The sequence below is a fragment of the Capra hircus genome, chromosome 11, assembly GCF_001704415.2.
Source record: "Capra hircus breed San Clemente chromosome 11, ASM170441v1, whole genome shotgun sequence".
NCBI classification, from domain to species: Eukaryota; Metazoa; Chordata; class Mammalia; order Artiodactyla; family Bovidae; genus Capra; species Capra hircus.
This window is the reverse complement of record NC_030818.1, coordinates 7,204,502-7,223,694: the sequence shown is the minus strand read 5'-3', so window position 1 is coordinate 7,223,694 and position 19,193 is coordinate 7,204,502. Positions and strand designations below refer to the sequence as shown.

Sequence of the window (19,193 nt, the reverse complement as noted above, 5' to 3'; positions counted from 1 at the left end):
CGTACGTGTTTTCTAATTCCCTGAAAAACATAAGCTCAAGCTAGAGGCAGCATCCTCCCTGCCTTCCAGACAGTTCACCAGAGAAGTCACAAAGAAGGATGCCCATTCTCCCAAGGGAGAACAGTTGGTACCAACACGGTATCCTTCCCAATCCGGCACAACGGAAACGTCAGTCAGATAGGAAAGAGGGGGCTGGGATTTCTCATCGTTCCTCCTCCTCACCATTCTAGTGTTTTCCTAGAGAAAATGTACACTCAGCCAACATGCGATTCTGCCTAAGGATGCTGGTGATAGAGAGGGTTGTGTGCATGCTGAGTCACTTCAGTTGTGTCCACCCCTTTGTGACACCATGAACTGTAGCCTGCCAGTCTCCTCTCCATCCATGGGATTCTCCAGGCAAGAATACTGGAGTGGGTTGCCATGCCCTCCTCCAGGGGATCTTCCCAACCCAGGGATCGAACTCACGTCTGTTTCTATCTCCTGCATTGGCAGGCAGGTTCTTTACCATTAGCGCCACCTGGGAAGCTGAGAGAGGGTTGGTGGGTGGTTTTAAAATTGCAGTAATGACTCTGAGTAGCACTTTGTTTTTAAACTCTTTCTCATCCAGATTTCTAAAGGAACCCTGTTTGCACACAATGTACAAAGGGGCTTGGAAACACGCTGAAAAAACGTTTCCCCTGCCGTGTGTGAGCAGACTTGTCTAGGGACCTTGATGACACTGTAGACCCAAAAGCTCAGGGGGTGTCAGGAGGAGGGTAGCAAAGACAGGCTGCTGGTGCAGAGAAGGGCTCAACCTGACCCCTGACCCTGACTGCTGGGTTTCAAGACAAGAACCTGGGATAAAATAAAGAGTTTTCTCTTCCATTGCAAATTAGCTTACAAAAGCAGTATGATGGTTTTTTAAGGGTAGGCAACATTGGACACTGAAATACACACAATTTAGAGAGAAACCTACACATGACACCAGCACCTGGAAACAGGAGTGTCTAGGCAATCTGACAATTGGCTGCAGAACCTCTGGACAGGAGAGACTTCTGTGGCGTAACACTGAGGCTCCGGAGAAGGAGACAGGACGTCTGCTCTCATACAAGGGCCAACCACATCTCAAGGTCTCTCAGGGAGCAGGTTTTCTTAAGTGGATGAGCTCTGTCTCAACAACCCAATCAGGAAGCTACAGTAAGTCTCCTACGTACGAGCTGTCAAGTTGTGAACTTCCAAAAACGTGAACATACGTATGGTCCCAGCAAGGAACCAGAAGCCGTGCCATTAACGTCGGGCATGAGAAACTGCAGCGCGCCCTCCGTCTCCTGTTGCTGACGATCCTTCAGCTCTACTATCTCCCACCTCCTCCAGTCAGTGACTCTTCTGGCCCGTTCACTCGACGCCAGCCTCTGGATGCCAGGTATTGGGCTGTTACAGTGGTACTTTTCAAGGTACTGTACTGTAAGATTAAAAATGATTTATTTTTTGTTTGTTTTTTATGTATTATTTGTGCAAAAAGTATTATAAACCTGTGACAGTACAGTACTGTATAGTTGATTGTATTAGCTGGGTGCCTAGGCTAACCTTGTTGGAGAGAACAAACCGGACTTAACGAATGCTCTCTCAGAATGGAACTCGTTTGTATGCAGGGGCCTTACTGTGCTGTCATTATCTACAGATGGAATAACTGAAGTTAGAGAGGTTCATTAACTCACCCCCAAATCCACAGCTAGTAAGTGGGTGCTCTCAGGTTTGGGGCAACAGAGCCTAAGGCACCACTCTGAGCTGATGCAATATTAGCAGATGCATTAGAAGTGGGGTGACTGAGCGAACCACCATACAAACTAGTGTATTTGAGAAGGAAAGGGCACAGAATCAAGACATGCGCTAGATTCCCTTCACAACCACGTGATTAAAGTGAGAGGAAACGAAAAGCACCTCTAAATATTACTTAGTTATTTAAACAGTGATTGTCTATTGAGTACCTACTATGAGCCAGGCATTGTTCTAGACAGAGAGTCAATAAGTAAACTCCCTTCCTGCATGAAGCTTATGTCCTGAAGTGTCGTTCACATGCGCACGTGTGTCTATGTACATGTGTACGTGTGCCCGATTTACTAAGTATGTATGCATGTGCAGCAGTGAAAAAGATTTAACACCTTTTCTCCTATAAATCTGTTGAAACAGAACTTTGTCCTATTAACGTTTATACAGTGGCTCAAGTTATATGGGTTGAACCTCTAACCTATGAATATCTAACATGTTAAACACATATTGTTTTAATAAATAGTTTTTATTCAGAGATTTCACATATTTAAAGAAGTGTTCTACTCATTCTTTTTTTAAAATTTTTTCTATTGGAGTATAGTTGCTTTACAATGTTGAGTTAGAGGGGCTATATGTACACACACACACATATATATATCTAAAGGAGAAGGGGTAACAGAGGATGGGATGGTTGGATGGCATCACCGACTCAATGGACATGAATTTGCACAAACTCTGGGAGGTGGAGGAGAGGAGAGCCTGGTGTGCTAGTCCATGGGGTCACAAAGAGTTGGACGGGACTTAGCAGCTGAACAACAATGCACACATATAGCTGATTCACTCTGCAGTACAGGAGAAACTAAATACGTATTTCAAACACACGTTCAAATTCTACAGTCCCTGAGTTAGGGAGGTGGAGAAGGCGGACCAAGATTCAGGAATTTTAGTTGCACCTTGAAGAATTCTAGACGCACATTGAGGAATTCTAGGCTGACGGGGTCTGCCTTCTTGTACTGTTCTATGCTAACTCAGCACAGAGCCACCATGTGTCACGCTGACCTTAACTCTGCAGTCACAGCTTGCTTTCATGTATCATTTCAGTTGGTTCCCCCAGTGACCCTCATTACTGTCTAATTTTACAGTGAAAATCTCAGACAGTCCACACGAGATAATAAGGTTCAAGTGGGACCTCAGCACAGGTCTCTAGGTCCAGGTTAAGGCTGAATGAAACCAGGTCGGTCAAGACGTTCTGGAGACCACGGGCAGATTTCTGAACTTCATAGTCTTCTCCACGGAAGGCAGGCTGCCAGGGCGAGACACAGGGGAGTGCCCAAGCACACTCCCCATGCACCTACCTTTCCCACATAATAGCTGTGACACCTAAGCTCTCTAAACCTGTTTCCTCATCTGCTTTTTGAAACTGGGGATCATAATGGTGCCTGCCTCCAAGAGTTACTGTGAGTATTAAAGAGAATACTGGGTGTAAAGCACCTGACTCAGATTCCTGGCACGAAAAAAGGCTCCATCCTCATGAGCTATTATGACTCCATGAAAGAGGCCACCATACAGGGACTATCAGCCTCTCCCATCTCCACCCTCCAGGCCACAGGGGAAGACACTGCCGTGCTGGGGTGTGTAACACAGCTCAGGTGTCCCAGCCCATGCATCGCAGGAAATAAGCTCACGAATCGGGAGTCGCAGGATTGGCAGTGGCAGGATCTCAGAAATACGGCAGTGGGGTATTTCTTGGTCCTGGGCCTCAATAAGGAATGTCCATGGTTCACAAAACCTTGAAGTGGCCTCAGAGTGCTTTCAATGCAGGGCGCGAGTATGTGCATGTACTCTGTTTCATTATCAGGCAAAGTTGCTAAGTACAATTGTGAATTTCGTTTCTCTTTCCTTGACACATGAGCCAACACTAAGGAATAACATGAAATTCACCTTTAAATATGACTTCTGTCCTTGTCGGTTATGTGTGTTATTAACATAGATAGGAGTGTGTTGTCTGTTAACCCCAAACTCCTAATTTCTCTCTCCCCCATCACCCACTCTGGTAACTGTAAGTTTGTTTTCTATGTCTGTGTTTTGTATAGAAGTTCATTTGTATCATTTTTTTTTTTAAGATTCCACATATAAGTAGGGTCATATATTTATCTTTCTCTGGTTCACTTAGTATGATCATCTCTAGGTCCACCCACATGGCTGCGAATGGCATTATTTCATTCTTTTTATGGCTAAGTAATACTCTGTTGTGCGTATGTACCACATTTTCTTCACCCATTCATCTGTCAGAGGATGTCTAGGTTGCTTCCGTGCCTTGGCTTTTGTGAACAGTGCTTCAATGAACACTGGGGTGCACGTATATTTTCAAATTATGGTTTTCTCCAGATATATGCCCAGGAGTGGGGCTGCGGGATCACATGGTAACTCTATAGTTTTCTAAGGATCCTCATACTTTTCTCAATAGTGGTTGCACCAATTGTACACCTCAGAGAACTATATTCAATATTTTGTAATAAGCTATAAGGGAAAAGAATCTGGAAAAGAATATATGTGTGTGTGCACGCTCAGTTACTCAGTCCCGTCTGACTCTGGCGACCCCAAGGACTGTAGCCCACCAGGTTCCTCTATCCATGGAATTCTCTAAGAAAGAATACTGGAGTGGGTTGCCATATCCTCCTCCGGAGGATCTTCCCAACCCAGGGATCTAACCCAAGTCTCCTGCGTTGACAGGAAGATTCTTATCGTGGTGCCACCAGGGAGGCCCACATGTGTGTATGTAACTGAGTCAATTTGCAGTACACCTAAAACTAACACAACATTGTAAATCAACTATACTTCAATTAACAAATTAAATTGAACTAAATTTAAAAAAATGATTTTTGCATGACCACAAGGAGAGCTTGCAGAGGGATTCCCATGCCCTCCCCTGGAACTACTGGACAGAGAGGAACATACACATCTTCAAACAGGAATGAATCTATAAAAATCAAGATCAGAAAGCCCTTGGACACTGACGAACCATGCGCAGGGTTGTTGCAGGAAGTACATCAATTATGACTCATTACATTTAAAAGAGGTAATTGCAAGAGAATAAGCTGTAATTGTGTATGTCTCATTTAGCATGACAAGACGCCCATATCACACAGCTCTTTAACATAATGAACACATGTTTCTCTTGGCTTAAGTTTTCTTTTGCTATAAAAAATAAAACCTTCGTTATGAATGTTTTCCTTCTCGACAGAGTCTTTCACATTATCCCTATGGAAATACTAAACAGCTGGGAGCAGATACAGATCCCTACTTCTACCCTTAAATGCAAGAACCAAGTAGGTGAAGACCGGCCGGGATCACAAGACAATATTAATGGCAGAACCGCAACTGAATAGTGTCTTTCTACTTCTGACGTTACTCTGCCGACCAAGGTCCTCATAGTCAAGGCTACGGTCTTCCCAGTGGTCACATGGGTGTGACAGCTAAACCATAAAGAAGGCAGAACACCAAAGAATTGATGCCTTCAAACTGTGCTTATAGAGAAGACTCCTGGAATTTCCCTGGAGAGCAAGGAGATCAAACCCATCAATCTTAAGGGAAATCAACCCCGAAGACTTGTTGGAAGGACTGATGCTAAAGTTGAAGCTGCGGTATTTTGGTCATCTGATGCAAACAGACGACTCATTGGAAAAGTCCCTGATGATGGGAAAGATTGAGGGCAGAAGGAGTAGAGGGCTTTAGAGGATGAGACGGATGGATGGCATCACTAATGCAATGGACATGAACTTGGGCAACATTCGGGAGTTGCTGAGGGACAGGGAGGCCTGGTGTCCTGTGGTCCATGGGGTTGCAAAGACTCAAACACAACTGGGCTACTGCAAAACAACAGCAACAACAACAACCTCTGACTGGGAGACAGCTTTTCCAAAAGTAGGTCCAACATATCTTCAACTGCTGAGCTACTTCTCTTTTATTCAAGTATGATAACTACAGGTCAAGAGAAAAGTCAGGTTAACTCAAAGTGTGATGAGAGTGACAATGAAATTCTCCATCACAACCAAAGAGAACAGAAAGTATGAAATAGTACCTTCCAAATGATAAGGCTTCCCCGATGGCTCACCAGGTAAAGAATCTGCCTGCAATGTAGGAGACACGGCGGACGCGGGTTCAATCCCTGGGTTGGGATGATCCCCTGGAGAAGGCAGTGGCAACCCACTCCAGCATTCTTGCCTGGAGAATCCCATGGACAGAGGAGCCTGGTGACCTACAGTCCATGGGGTCACACAGTCTAACAAAACTGAGTGACTAATCAGTAGCAGCAGATGGTAAATGACTATAATTTCAGCTCCTATAAAGCACAAGCTGGAATCAGGATTGCCGGGAGAAATATCAATAACCTCAGATATGCAGATGACACCACCCTTATGGCAGAAAGTGAAGAGGAACTAAAAAGCCTCTTGATGAAAGTGAAAGAGGAGAGTGAAAAAGTTGGCTTAAAGCTCAACATTCAGAAGACGAAGATCATGGCATCCAGTCCCATCACTTCACGGGAAATAGATGGGGAAACAGTGGAAACAGTGTCAGACTTTATTTTGGGGGGCTCCAAAATCACTGCAGATGGTGACTGAGGCCATGAAATTAAAAGACGCTTACTCCTTGGAAGGAAAGTTATGACCAACCTAGATAGCATATTCAAAAGCAGAGACATTACTTTGCCAACAAAGGTCCGTCTAGTCAAGGCTATGGTTTCTCCAGTAGTCATGTATGGATGTGAGAGTTGGACTGTGAAGAAAGTTGAGCACTGAAGAATTGATGCTTTTGAACTGTGGTGTTGGAGAAGACTCTTGAGAGTCCCTTGGACCACAAGGAGATCTAACCAGTCCATTCTAAAGGAGATCAGTCCTGGGTGTTCTTTGAAAGGACTGATGCTAAAGCTGAAACTCCAATACTTTGGCCACCTCATGAGAAGAGCTGACTCATTGGAAAAGACTCTGATGCTGGGAGGGATTGGGGGCAGGAGGAGAAGGGGGCGACCGAGGATGAGATGGCTGGATGGCATCACTGACTCGATGGACATGAGTTTGAGTGAACTCCAGGAACTGGTGATGGACAGGGAGGCCTGGCGTGCTGTGATTCATGGGGTCGCAAAGAGTTGGACACGACTGAGCGACTGAACTGAACTGAACTAATACTCTGTGATATAATCATTCAAGAGAATACTCAAAATAAAGACATTTTAATACAAAGATCAAGAGAATTTATCAATGGAAGCCTCCCTTCCCAAAGTATCCACTAAATTACATATTTAATTAAAAAGAAAACAATCTGGAAAAAAGAGGAAACAGAAGAAGTAACAATGAAGAAAAAATGGTAAGCATGTTTAGAAATCCATGTAGACACTGTTTGTAAAAACTAAAAACTAACTCATGGAGGAAATTAAATACAAATCAGGTCTAAATTATAAGGTAAAAAGATAGAATTCTGAAGCTGGCAGATAGCAAGTAAAATTTTTTAATATAAACATCATTCATGAAGACAACAAAACAATAATAAAACAGAAAATAATATGTTTACTGTGATCCCAAATGTAATTTTAACATTTTACATATATTAACAAACTTAATTCTCACAACAGCCTAGGACATTGGCACTTTTACTATCCCCATTTTACCAAAGGGTAACTGAGCTCAGAACTTCAGTTACGTACCAAAAATTCATACAACTACAAAATTATGCAAGAAAATTTCCTGAGATGTGGGCCAAGGCAGACTGGACTGGATCCTGTTTAATCAGGTATCTGGTTAAAATTGAAATGTAACCACAGAAAAATGGAAAGAGAATATATGATAATATATTACAAAATGAAGGGAAAACTTGACTAAGCGAAAATAATGACAAGAAAAGAGAACTGGAGAGACCAGGTAAAAATGTAGTAAACAGACAGCAAAGTCCAAATATATCATTACGCACAACATACATAATTATCCTTCTCCCTAAACTGCAGATATTTGAAATTTTAAATTAAAGATAGAAAGTCTACTCACATGTGGTTTAACAAGATACAGCTAAAGGAAAATTACCCAGTTGATTTGATATGATAATTATGGTTAGGGAAAAAATATGTCTGGAAAATATAGGTGTGGAAAACATAGATACAGAAAAGAGTACATGTGCAAAATGAAGTTTATTTTGAACAGCAATAGAAATATAAGAAAAAATAGACCTTGAGCCACAGAAAAATATTTAAAATAGGGACATTAATGAGTAACCTAATAAGTAAAGGAAGGATTTACTCAGAAGATTTTAACAATATTGAGCTAGTAGGTACTTAATAACAAAGCATCAAAATATTAAAGCAAAAAATAACAAACTTACCAACAGCAACTGACATCACAGTCTTAGAGAGTGGTTTTAATGTACCCTTAGAAACTAATAAAGTAACCCAAAAAATTGGTAATGCTATTTAATATTTGCACTCCATAATTTGAAATTTCATCTAGTCCTTGGTGTGTATGCACATATGTGAGCCTGTATATGCGTACAAGTGCCGACATGTAATAGGGAACACACAATCTTCTTCAATCAAAGCTTGAAATGTAATTTTAAATGACCACCTATTAAGTCACAGAGTATGTGCGTGTGTGTGTGCGTACGTTCAGTTGCATCTGACCCTTTGCAACCCCAGGGACTGTAGCCTGCCAGGCTCCTCTCTCCATGGAATCTTCTAGGCAAGAATACTGGAGTGGGTTGCCATTTCCTATTCCAGGAGATATCCCCAACCCAGGGATCGAACACAAATCTCTTGCATCTCCTGCATTGGCAGGCAAATTCTTTACCACTCATCCAGCTAGGAAGCCCCATTAAGCCACAGAAAATGTCTCAATCAATATAAAAAACCAACCAGGTCTATATAACCAACATGGAGTAAACTATGAATAAAATTTTAAAAATAACCATACATCTTGAAATGTTTATTACTATAACTCAAACTATAATCCTGAATAATTATTGGGCTACAATAAAAAAAAATCACAAGGAAAATTTAAAACACTGAGAATTGAGCTAAAGTGAAAACTCTATACATCAAAACCATGCAAAGCAACTGAAACAGGATCAGAAGGATATATTTCTAGCCTTAAATACGTATATTACCATTCCTTTAAATTATACACATTTGGATCAGGAGAATTCATCTTTAAGAAGAGCTTCATTTAACATTCCTATTTCATCTCATGAGGCATTTATTTGACTTCATAAAGACCAAACTGTATTTTACAGGTCCTGATGCACCATTAACCGTCATGCTTCCCGCTTTACCAGTAATGTGTGGTGTTGAGGTCTCCTCAGAATACAGATGGTTTGCAAGTTAAAAGCAGTAATGATTTCACACCAATTGTTAGGCAAGTGCAATTTCATTTGCATCATCTCCCCGAATTCTTTAGTCTTTACCATTTTCTTTATTGCTATTAGTATAACTTGCAATAGATAAATTTACATAAATTTAGAGTACCATGAATGCTTTTTATTTTTTATTTTTAAAAAGTTTTTATTGGAGTATCATTGATTTTAAATGTTGTGTTAGTTTCAGGTGTACAGCAAAGTGAATCATATATATATATATGTATACACACACACATATATATATGTCTCCATTCTTTTTTTAGATTCTTTTCCCATATAGGCCATTACAGAGTACTGAATAGAGTTCCCTGTGCTATACAGCAGGTTCTTATTAGTTATCTATTTTATACATAGTAGTGTGTATATGTCAGGCTTCCCAGATAGCTCAGCTGGTAAAGAAGCCACCTGAAATGCAGGAGACCCCGGTTTGATTTCCTGGGTCAGGTAGATCCTCTACAGAAGAGACAGACCACCCACTCCAGTATTCTTGGGCTTCTCTGGTGGCTCAGACAGTAAAGAATCCACCTGCAAAATGGGAGACCTGGGTTCAATCCCTGAGTTGAGAACATTCTCTGGAGGAGGACATGGCAATCCACTCCAGTATTCTTGCCTGGAGAATCCCCATGGACAGAGGAGCCTGGTGGGCTCTATGGGATTGCAGAGAGTCAGACACGACTGAGTGACTCAGTACAGTACAATGTATATGTCAATTCCCAATTTTATCCCTCTTTACCCTAGTCAAGGCTATGGTTTTTCCAGTAGTCATGTATGAATGTGAGAATTGGACTATAAAGAAAGCTGAACACCAAAGAATTGATGCTTTGAACTGTGATGTTGGAGAAGACTCTTGAGAGTTCCTTGGACTGCAAGGAGATCCAACCAGTCCACCCTAAAGGAAATCAGTCCTGATGTTGAAGCTGAAACTCCAATACTTTGGCCACCTCATGTGAAGAGCTGACTCATTTGAAAAGACCCTGATGCTGGGAAAGATTGAAGGCGAGAGGAGAAGGGGATGACAGATGATGAGATGGTTGGATGGCATCACCAACTCAAAGGACATGAGTTTGAGTAAAACTCTGGGAGTTGGTGATGGACAGGGAGGCCTGGCTGCTGCAGTCCATGGGGTCGCAGAGAGTCAGACACGACTGAGTGACTGAACTGAACTGAACTGACCTTATCCCCTGGTAACCATAAGTTTGTTTTCTACATCTGTGACTCTTGTTTTGAAAATAAGTTCATTAGTTACCTTTTTTTTAGATTCTGCATATAAACAATATCATATGATATTTGTCTTTCTGTGTCTGACTTACTTTACTCAGTGTGATAATCTCTAGGCCCATCCATGTTGCTGCAGATGGTTCTTTTATGGCTAATATCCCATTGTGCATATGGGCCATATCTTCTTTATCCATTACTCTGCTGATGGACATTTAGGTTGCTCCCATGTCCTAGCTATTGAAAAAGTGCCGCAATGAACATTGGGGTGTATGTGTCTTTTCAAAAGAGCAATCAAGAAAGGATTAATCTCCAAAATAGAGTATCATAAATGTTTTGTTTATAACATAGTCTCAAGTGTCAGTTTTCCACAGCTGTGAATTTAATGAGAATAAATAAATAGCCATATTTTGGACAAGATGATGACAAGAAAATGGCTTAGTAGGAGTTATAACAACTAAACTATTTAAATGTCTTTGTCCACTTTAATAAGACTAATGTCATATAGCCATGCCAATTGTGGAGCTTGTCAGTTCCTAAAAGTATTTATCACTGAAAATATTGAAAGTAATGCTAATTATGTTTTCAATTGTAAGTGTTTTTTCAGCGATTAATAACCCTTATAAGTTTGGAGTCAACATACTGGAAAACAAGTAACTTCAATAATTAATGAGGTAAACTTTCAATTCAGTAATTTTTGAAATAATAACAAAATACACCCTAATAAATTAGAAGTAACTAAATAATAGAGAGCAGAAATTTATAAATTAGAAGCCAACCAGAATGCAATTCTCTGAAAAAGAATAAAATAAATAGATTTCTATGAATTTTGATCAAAGAAAGATTAAAAATAACAATATTAGGAAAAATAAAGTAGAACTTAAATACAAATAAAGTGAAGATTTTTAAAATCATGAAAAATAGATTTATTCTCATAAATTTAAAAATGCAAATGAAATGATGACTTTCTAGAACAATAAAAACAACAAAACTGACCTAAGAGGACATAGATAGGCCAACAGAACAATAAACTTTAAAGCAATTGAATAATTAGTGAAAATATACCCATACACAAACCAACCAATTCACCTGGTTTTACAGGTAAGCTTTTACAAGCCTACAAGGAACAAATAAGTTTATACAAAAGGTTTTCTATATACCTCTTTAGGACTTCAAGCTATGCAAAAGAATTCTGTAAAAGACAAAGCATCTCATTAATGATAAACATTATTCTCATTTTTAAAGTTGACCCAAAGACCAACATTTTTGGTAGGAAATCACCTGCTGTTATTTTAAAAGGTAAAAAATCACATCTGTGGTAGAGTGCAGTGATAATTCTAGAAGACATTTGAAACGATCTTTAGAAAGACCCTTAAGTCATCCTTTGGACAGAAAACAGGAAAAGTATGGTCAGCCCAATAGGAAGAGACGATGGCTTTGAGAAAGTAAGAAATTAGACTTCTTCTTTGAGCTTTATTAGGAACAAACACACGTCATCAGGAGCACCTGGCTTTACAGGTGTGTTCAAAGTGAGATGTGGTTCAAATAATTAATGAAAATCATGAGCCTCATCCACTGACGAACCAGTTGGTGAATACGCTTCAGGAAAACCAAAGGTAACAAAGAGAAACAGATCAAAGGCAAGGATGGGTTTTTCCAGAGATCAAGATCTCAGTAATCAGGTGGATAGTAACCAAAGAAACTCTCTGGTTTCATATTTAAATTCAGAACTGCTTGGAGCCCAGAGGAGAAACACTCATGCACCAAACTGCTTTGTCTTCCCCCTCAAATAACAATACAAGTCATTTCATTTCCAGACAACAGGATGAAGAGAAGACAAAAATTCTGCACGCTAACCCAAGTTCAAGGGCAAAGGTGAGAGACGACACCTGGAAGAGGCAAACAGGCCAGCTTCTCATGGCTGCAAAATGAGTGACAGGGTGTCTGGAGAACCACTGAGACAAACAGGGGAGCTGTGTTACCCTAAGCAGCAGGGGACACACTGCTTTGTCCCAGGACCCTGAACCGAGTTAGAACGTATGCCCAAGTTCACCCAGTTTAGGACAAATCCTACTAACCCACTTCTTGGGCAGGGAATTCAGAGGAGATAAGCTTAGAATGAACAGGTTTCCCAGGTGACTCAGTGGTAAAGAATCTGCTTGCAACACAGGAGTCATGGGTTTGATCCCTCAGCCAGGAAGGTGCCCTGGAGAGAGAAATGGCCACCTACTCCAGGATTCTTGCCTGGAAAATCCCATGGACAGAGGAGCCTGGCGGGCTACTGTCCACAGGGTCATAAAAGAGTCAGACACAACAATGACTAAATAAGCAACAAACAATCTTAGAACACTCTAGGAAATTTGTCTCTTCTTCATCCTCTAGCTACCTATTATTCCAGGCTATAGAACTCCACCCCTGTGTCCAGGATTTACCAGGCAGACTGAGCAGTTAGTTATAACTTTTAAAAAAATCAAGTCACTCAAAATATAAACATCCAAAGTGAAAGAACAATAAGAGTTCAAATGCATGAGGATCTAAGTGAAAAAAATTTCAGGAGATCTTTCTCGCCAAAAACAAAACGAAACAAAACTTTTCAAAGGTGGACCAAAACGGCTGCGTTCTTTTATTTACTTAACCCATTTCACACACACACATACACAACATCATCATTACCAATTAGGAAACTTTTCAACTACAGAACTTTCTTTTTGATCAAGTCACTAGAAAGTGGACTGTCCCTGATAATCAAGTTGCTGTTCAGTTGCTAATTTGTGTATGACTCTTTGCAACCCCATGGACGGCAGCATACCAGGCTTCCCTGTCCATCACTGTCTCCCAGAGTTTGTTTAAACTTATATCCATTGAGTCAGTGGTGCAATCCAACCATCTCATTCTCTGTCTCCCCATTATTTTGCCTTCGATTTTTGCCAGCATCAGAGTCTTTTCCAGTGAGTTGACTCTTCACATCAGGTGGCCAAAGTATTGGAGTTTTGGCTTCAGCATCAGTCCTTCCAACGAATATTCAAGGTTGATTTCCTTTAGGCTTGACTGACTTGATTGCCTTGCAGTCCAAGGGACTCTAGAAACTGATTCTGAATTCCACTGGAAATGATTTCAACCTCCTACAAATGCTATTGGGTGCCTCCGTTGGGCGCAACCTGTGATCCACACTCAGCTTAATCACTAACAATGTTCCTCCATGTTCTCTGGGGCAGGTAAGCTCAGGTACACTAGGTACACACTAAAAAAACTGCCCCAAATGCAAACCGGGACATTTTGCGTGAGTCAACACTCCCATTCGCCCTCAGCCTCACATCCCCCTGCACTGACTGCTCAATTCATCACCCTACCCAAATATGAGCGGATCACATCATACAAGTCCTGCCAGAGTAACAGTCTTTCCAGAGTGTACATGCTAAGTCGCTTCAGTCTTTCCAGTGCAAAAGTTCAGCTAGAATCTGAATGACCAGACCACTGTTTAATGGGCTGTAAAAATGTCTTAGGTACCTGCACAGTCTTCCCTAAAGCTGAAAAGAACAGTTTAGGGCCTTGGGGGCAGGGGGGCGGATCCCTGGGCATTTTATAGTTCTTCTAGGAACAGAGTTACAGCAGATGGACAGGGCTGGACTATACACTGGAAGAACCTAGAAAAGACCCCAAGCACTAGCTTGTGGCTCAGCTGGTAAAGAATCTGCTAGAAATGCAGGAGACCCTGGTTTGATTCCAGGGTTGGGAAGATCCCCTGGAGAAGGGATAGGCTACCCACTCCAGTATTTTGGGGCTTCTCTGATGGCTTAGATGGTAAAGAATCCGCCTGCAACGTGGGAGACCTGGGTTCGATCCCTGGGTTGGGAAGATCCCCTGGAGGAGGCCATGGCAACCCACTCCAGATTCTTGCCTGGAGAATCCCCATGGACAGAGGAGCCTGGCGGGCTACAGTCCATGGGGTCGCAGAGTCAGGAACCACTGAACAACTAAGCACAGCACTAGCTTATCCTTATTTCTCTGAGAACCACACCCTCAGCCCACCATGGTGGTCTCTACTCCACTCAGACCCTTCTGGCCAAGAGACATGAACATCATCTGTTTCCATCTGGATGCCACATCACACGCAGGAAGGAAAGAGGAAGCTCCAAATTTGGAGGAGGCAGAGAGATGGGCAGAACAGCAAAGCGCCAGGGAATATAAACACGTCTGGATGAGAAAACTGCCAATGGGGAGATAAATACATCCATGAGCTCACACAAGCAAGAATGCCTTTTAATAAAACACTGTACAATTAACATGATGAGGTCAAATAAGATAGATAGATCATGACAGGAAAATAAAGCAAGTGTTACAAGGCAACCTGAAGATAAGAACACTTGGAAAAGGCGGAGCCTAAGACAGAAGCAGGGAAAGGGGAGAGGAGGCCCAGTCCTGAGGAAAAGGAACCGAAGTGCCAGGAACCTGTCAGAGTCATTTCTGCTTCTCTTCCACCACTTCTGATGGTAACAATACTCAGCACTCACTGCATGCCCAGCTGTCCTAAGAAGGTCATACACATCTCTTTTCATTTAACCCTGACACCAAACAAGCCTCCAGGGTAGACAGGAAGATGAGACACTGAGCAGAGCTGGGTGGGATTCTGGCTCACCATCTGGCAGCAAGGTAACATCCCCAGCTCTCAATTTCCTTGCATATGAAATGCGGTCATCATTTCTGCCCCGGGTTGATTGTTAAAATTAGAGGTAATGAATTTAAGTGCCTACTAGCGGCTGTTATTAGTGTGAGCGATCAGATGAAGATAATCAAGAGTGAGGAACAGAAGAAAGAGTCACAGTTGAATAGAAACGGCAACAGAGAAGCAGTCATAGGAACAAGGGAAGGAAGCACTACGCCAGGGACAAAGATTCAGAGAGAGAAAAAGAGAACAGAGAACACTTGGCTCTCCGCCTGTGTGTCTCTGCAAACTGTCTGAGTTTTATTTTCCACCTCTACCAAGCGAGTATATACTATCTGCCCTTCCTACCTGGCAGGGCTGCCCTGAGGACCATATAAGGAGACAAGCACCTGCATTTACAAGGACTGGCAACCCTTTTATGTAAATGTGCACATCTGCTCAATAAACGGAGAAATCCTCTCCCCCTTATTCCATTTCCCAAGGGAAATTAAAGCACTCAACCAGTTTTAAAGTCAAAACCGGGCAATTACAGGCTGTAAAGCACATGTCTTCTTTGGGCACCGTTAACAGAATCTGGTCAATGTAATCTAACATCCAAGATTCAGCTTCTTTCCTGCAACTTGCACCTTCTACAAACTTGTTTTGCACTTCCTTCTCAATTTATGTCTTTGTTTATTCCTCTCTGGAATGTTGTTCCCTTTCATCTGCAATGGACCGTCTTCTAGTCATCCCTGAAAACCTAGTTGAAATGTTTCTCCAGCATGAGGAAGCGATTCCCTTCTCCCTACACTGCATATTATCTTTTCTGAATGTCTTACTCCACCTAGCATTTTTCTGGATTATGATCACTGGGCCGTAATGCCATCCCCTCCCTCCAATCTTCAGGTGTGAGGATGCCAGCAATGTGTCTTTTTATCCTTTATAGAGACCTTACAGCATGGGTCATTTCAAGGGGCAAATCTATAAAACATATGCATATAAAACATATGCATAAATTCTGTCCACCTAACAACTTTTTGGAATCATTACAACAGTAACTGCTATATTCTAAGATTAAAAAGTATATACATATAAAGCAAAAATAATATAAAGCATCACAATCATAATAAAATTCATGTGGGGGTGAAAATAAATGAAGATGAATGAATAAACCAACAAGGTCCTACTGTACAGCATAGGGAACTCTGTTCAATGTTATGTGGCAGCTTGGATGGGAGGGGAATTTGGAGGAAAACGGATACAAGCATATGTATGGCTGAGTCCCTCTGCTGTCCACCTGAAACTATCACAACATTGTTAATCAGCTATATTCCAATACAATAAAAAATTAATTTTTTAAATTTTAGAAAAAGGTGAGAAAATAGATTTGGAGATATATTTCCAAATGAGAGTCTAAGGTAGTTTTTGAAACTTGGGTTAATTATTTTTAAACACCCAACTGGCTTCACTGGCCTTAGTCACCAAGAAAATGCTTCCTGGAGAGCTGTCACTCTCCAGCCTTGGCCCAGAGGAGGGAGGGCACAGGGCCCCTTTTCCAGACACCCTGTCGCGCTGCAGGCACTCAGGTGTCCCTGATTCCCCTTCCAGACACCGCAGCAGTCAGGTGCGGGGCAGGGTCTGCGTCGCTGCCAAGGCGCATCCATCTCCAAGCATCAAGGGCTTCGACCATTCTAGCAGCACTGGAGCCCTGCTCCCGGTAAATGAGACCCTAAATTTCAGCCCACTCCCCTCCTCCTGCAATCAACAGGTCCCCACTTTGCCAGAGGGCTGTCACTGGGCATGCCAGGCAGAGGAAGCAGCGAATCGCTAAGTTGGTTACAGGTTGCAACTCCGGGGCTATTTCAAGGCCAAGTTCCACAAGAACCAAAGCATAAAGCTGCTCCCCCACCGCCCCCCCCACCCCCGCCCCCGGGGAAGGGAGGTCCCTTTCGGCCAGGTGAAGCCGCTCTGTCGCCCCTGCCGGGGTCCCCGGGGAGGCGGCCACGACCCAGAGGTCAATTCGCCGCGGCCCCCGGCGCCCTCCGGAGCCGGGCCCCTGCCCCACCCCCGCGCGTCCGGCGCGCTCACCGATCTTGGCTAGGGAGGCCAGCAGGATCCACAGGGTGATCTCGAAGGGGATCTGCACGTGGGGGTAGTCCAGGGTGAACACCGGCAGTCGGCTCTCCTCGAACGGCGTCGTGCCCGGCGCCACCACGCTGGCGGGGCTGGGCGGAACGGAGCTCGTGCCCCGGGCCCGCGGCGCGTCCAGCAGGGTCTCGGCCCGGGCGCCCGCCGCCTGCAGGAGCAGCAGCAGCAGCAGCGGCAGCGGGGCCTGCCCGCTCAGCCCAGGGCCCGCCGGCTCCATGGGCGCTGCTCCCCGCGCCGCTGTAGCCCGAGCGGTCGGCCCTCCCTGCGCTCAGCGCATCGCCCCTGAGCGGGCAGCGCTGCCCGCCGCCGCCACGGGGCCGGGAGTCTGCGGCGCACTGGCCCGGTCCCTGCTGCGAGCAGGCGCAGCGCCTGGCGGGCGCGCACGGGACGATCGAGGCCACAGCGCGGACCCTCGGCGCCCTCAGCCGCCCGTCGCCGCCGGCCGCCGGCCCATGTCCCGTCCGCCGCCCGCCGCGGCTGCAGGCCCGGCCCCGGGCGGCCCGCGGGCGGGGGCGGGGCGGGGCGGGCGCGGCGCCCGCGGCCGCTGGGCGGGAGGACCGGCCCGGGGCGGGCGCGCGACGCACCTGCCGAGCCGGCCGGCGACGCGGGGGCCGGAGCCGCGGGGGCCGGAGCCGCGGGGGCGGCGGCCGCGCTCGCCTGGGGCCCACGCCGCGCGGCGAGACCGGCCAGCCCCGGAGCCGGGGAGCTCTGGGCGCACGGGCCGCGCCGGGCGCGAGGTGACCGGAGCTGTCCCCGCCCCGGAGGCCGCGTCGGGCATCCATCCCGGGAAGGGGCCGGCGCACCCACGCGGCGCGCGCGCCCGGCGCGTAAGGTCTAGAAAAGGCTCCTGGGGTCCCTCTTCCTGTACTTCGCCAGGTCGCGCCAGGGGCGCTCGCTCTCTCTGTCTCGGGGCGCCGTGTTCCCGCGCTCCCACCCGAGCCCCGGCTTTTCTTTTCCACCGAGCACGGCTGTCAATCGCCGGACCCCTGTCGGTTCCACTATTCTTCCCGCCCCAGTCACGAAAAAGAAAAACATCTCTGATTTCAGGCTTCGAGGTGTTCATGTCCCGGAGCTGCAGAACCATCATTATTTCGTGGAAAGCCCGTGATTTGCAGAGCTCAGATGAACCCGCTCCGCTAATTACAGGACAGGCTGTGGTCTGGAGAGCGGAGGCGAGGAAACGCGGTTCCCCTTCTGGATCGGAAGGAGCCCCGTCTGCCCGCGCAGCTGGTCGTCCTGGTTCTGAGATTCCGAGTGAGCGCAGAGGCCTCGCGGGAGTCGTCCTTGACCTTGCTGCCTGCCATCCGCTGTCGCAGCATCTTTGTCACCAGGAACTGAAGGCTCCCTGAAAGCAGGCCAGTGGTCACTTCAGTACCTGAAACCGTTTTGCCTTCCTGAGGAAACCAAAATCCTTCTTTTCTCATTTTGTTAATCCGTCCAGACATGGCTCCTGCTGTTAAACACCCTGAAGTTCAACATTCGAAGCAGATTTTACTTTCAAAGTTCTAACACAGGGAATCTGAAATGTCAGCAAAAGGGACAAGGGGAAAAAAAAAAAAAATTCCTTGACCTGAACAGCCGTCTTCAGACCTTGGAAGAAATGAAGAGACAAGTCCAGGAGAAAAATGGGAGGATTCTAGCAGAGGGCGCAGAACACTTCCCTTAATACTCGACAGAACATATCTGTTTAAAAAGTGCAACAGAGTAGAATTTAAGGATGGTCTATCCTCGGTAAAAAAAAAAAATAATGATAATTGAGCCATCCAAAAGTCTGCCTCCCCCTCTCTATTGGAAAGTGTCTGGAAATCTGCTGGAAATGTGTGTTAAGGTGTGAGCTTAACATTTCCTTCTAAGGAAGGAGCAGCAAATAACTGCTTTTAAAAAAGCAGAAGTGTATCTCCACATGGGAAGCTCAATGCAAGGTGGTTTTTGTGTGTGTGTGTGTGTTGTTGTGTTTGTGTGTTAATCATCCTGAAAACCAAAGACATGCTGTACCCATTGTACCCATTTTATGAGTGAAGAATCATGATGAAGTAAGGTAAAA

At 44.5% G+C, this 19,193-nt stretch overlaps 1 protein-coding gene across 1 annotated transcript in view; it reads right to left on the bottom strand.

Moving 5' to 3' along the window:
• SLC9A2 (solute carrier family 9 member A2) overlaps nucleotides 1-17,579 on the bottom strand; it is an 88,999-nt gene extending 71,420 nt beyond the window's left edge. The window contains exon 1 of the mRNA XM_018054964.1: nucleotides 17,090-17,579. Coding sequence (XP_017910453.1) covers nucleotides 17,090-17,366 — 277 coding nt within the window. The 5' untranslated portion in view covers nucleotides 17,367-17,579. The remainder of the gene's footprint in view (nucleotides 1-17,089) is intronic.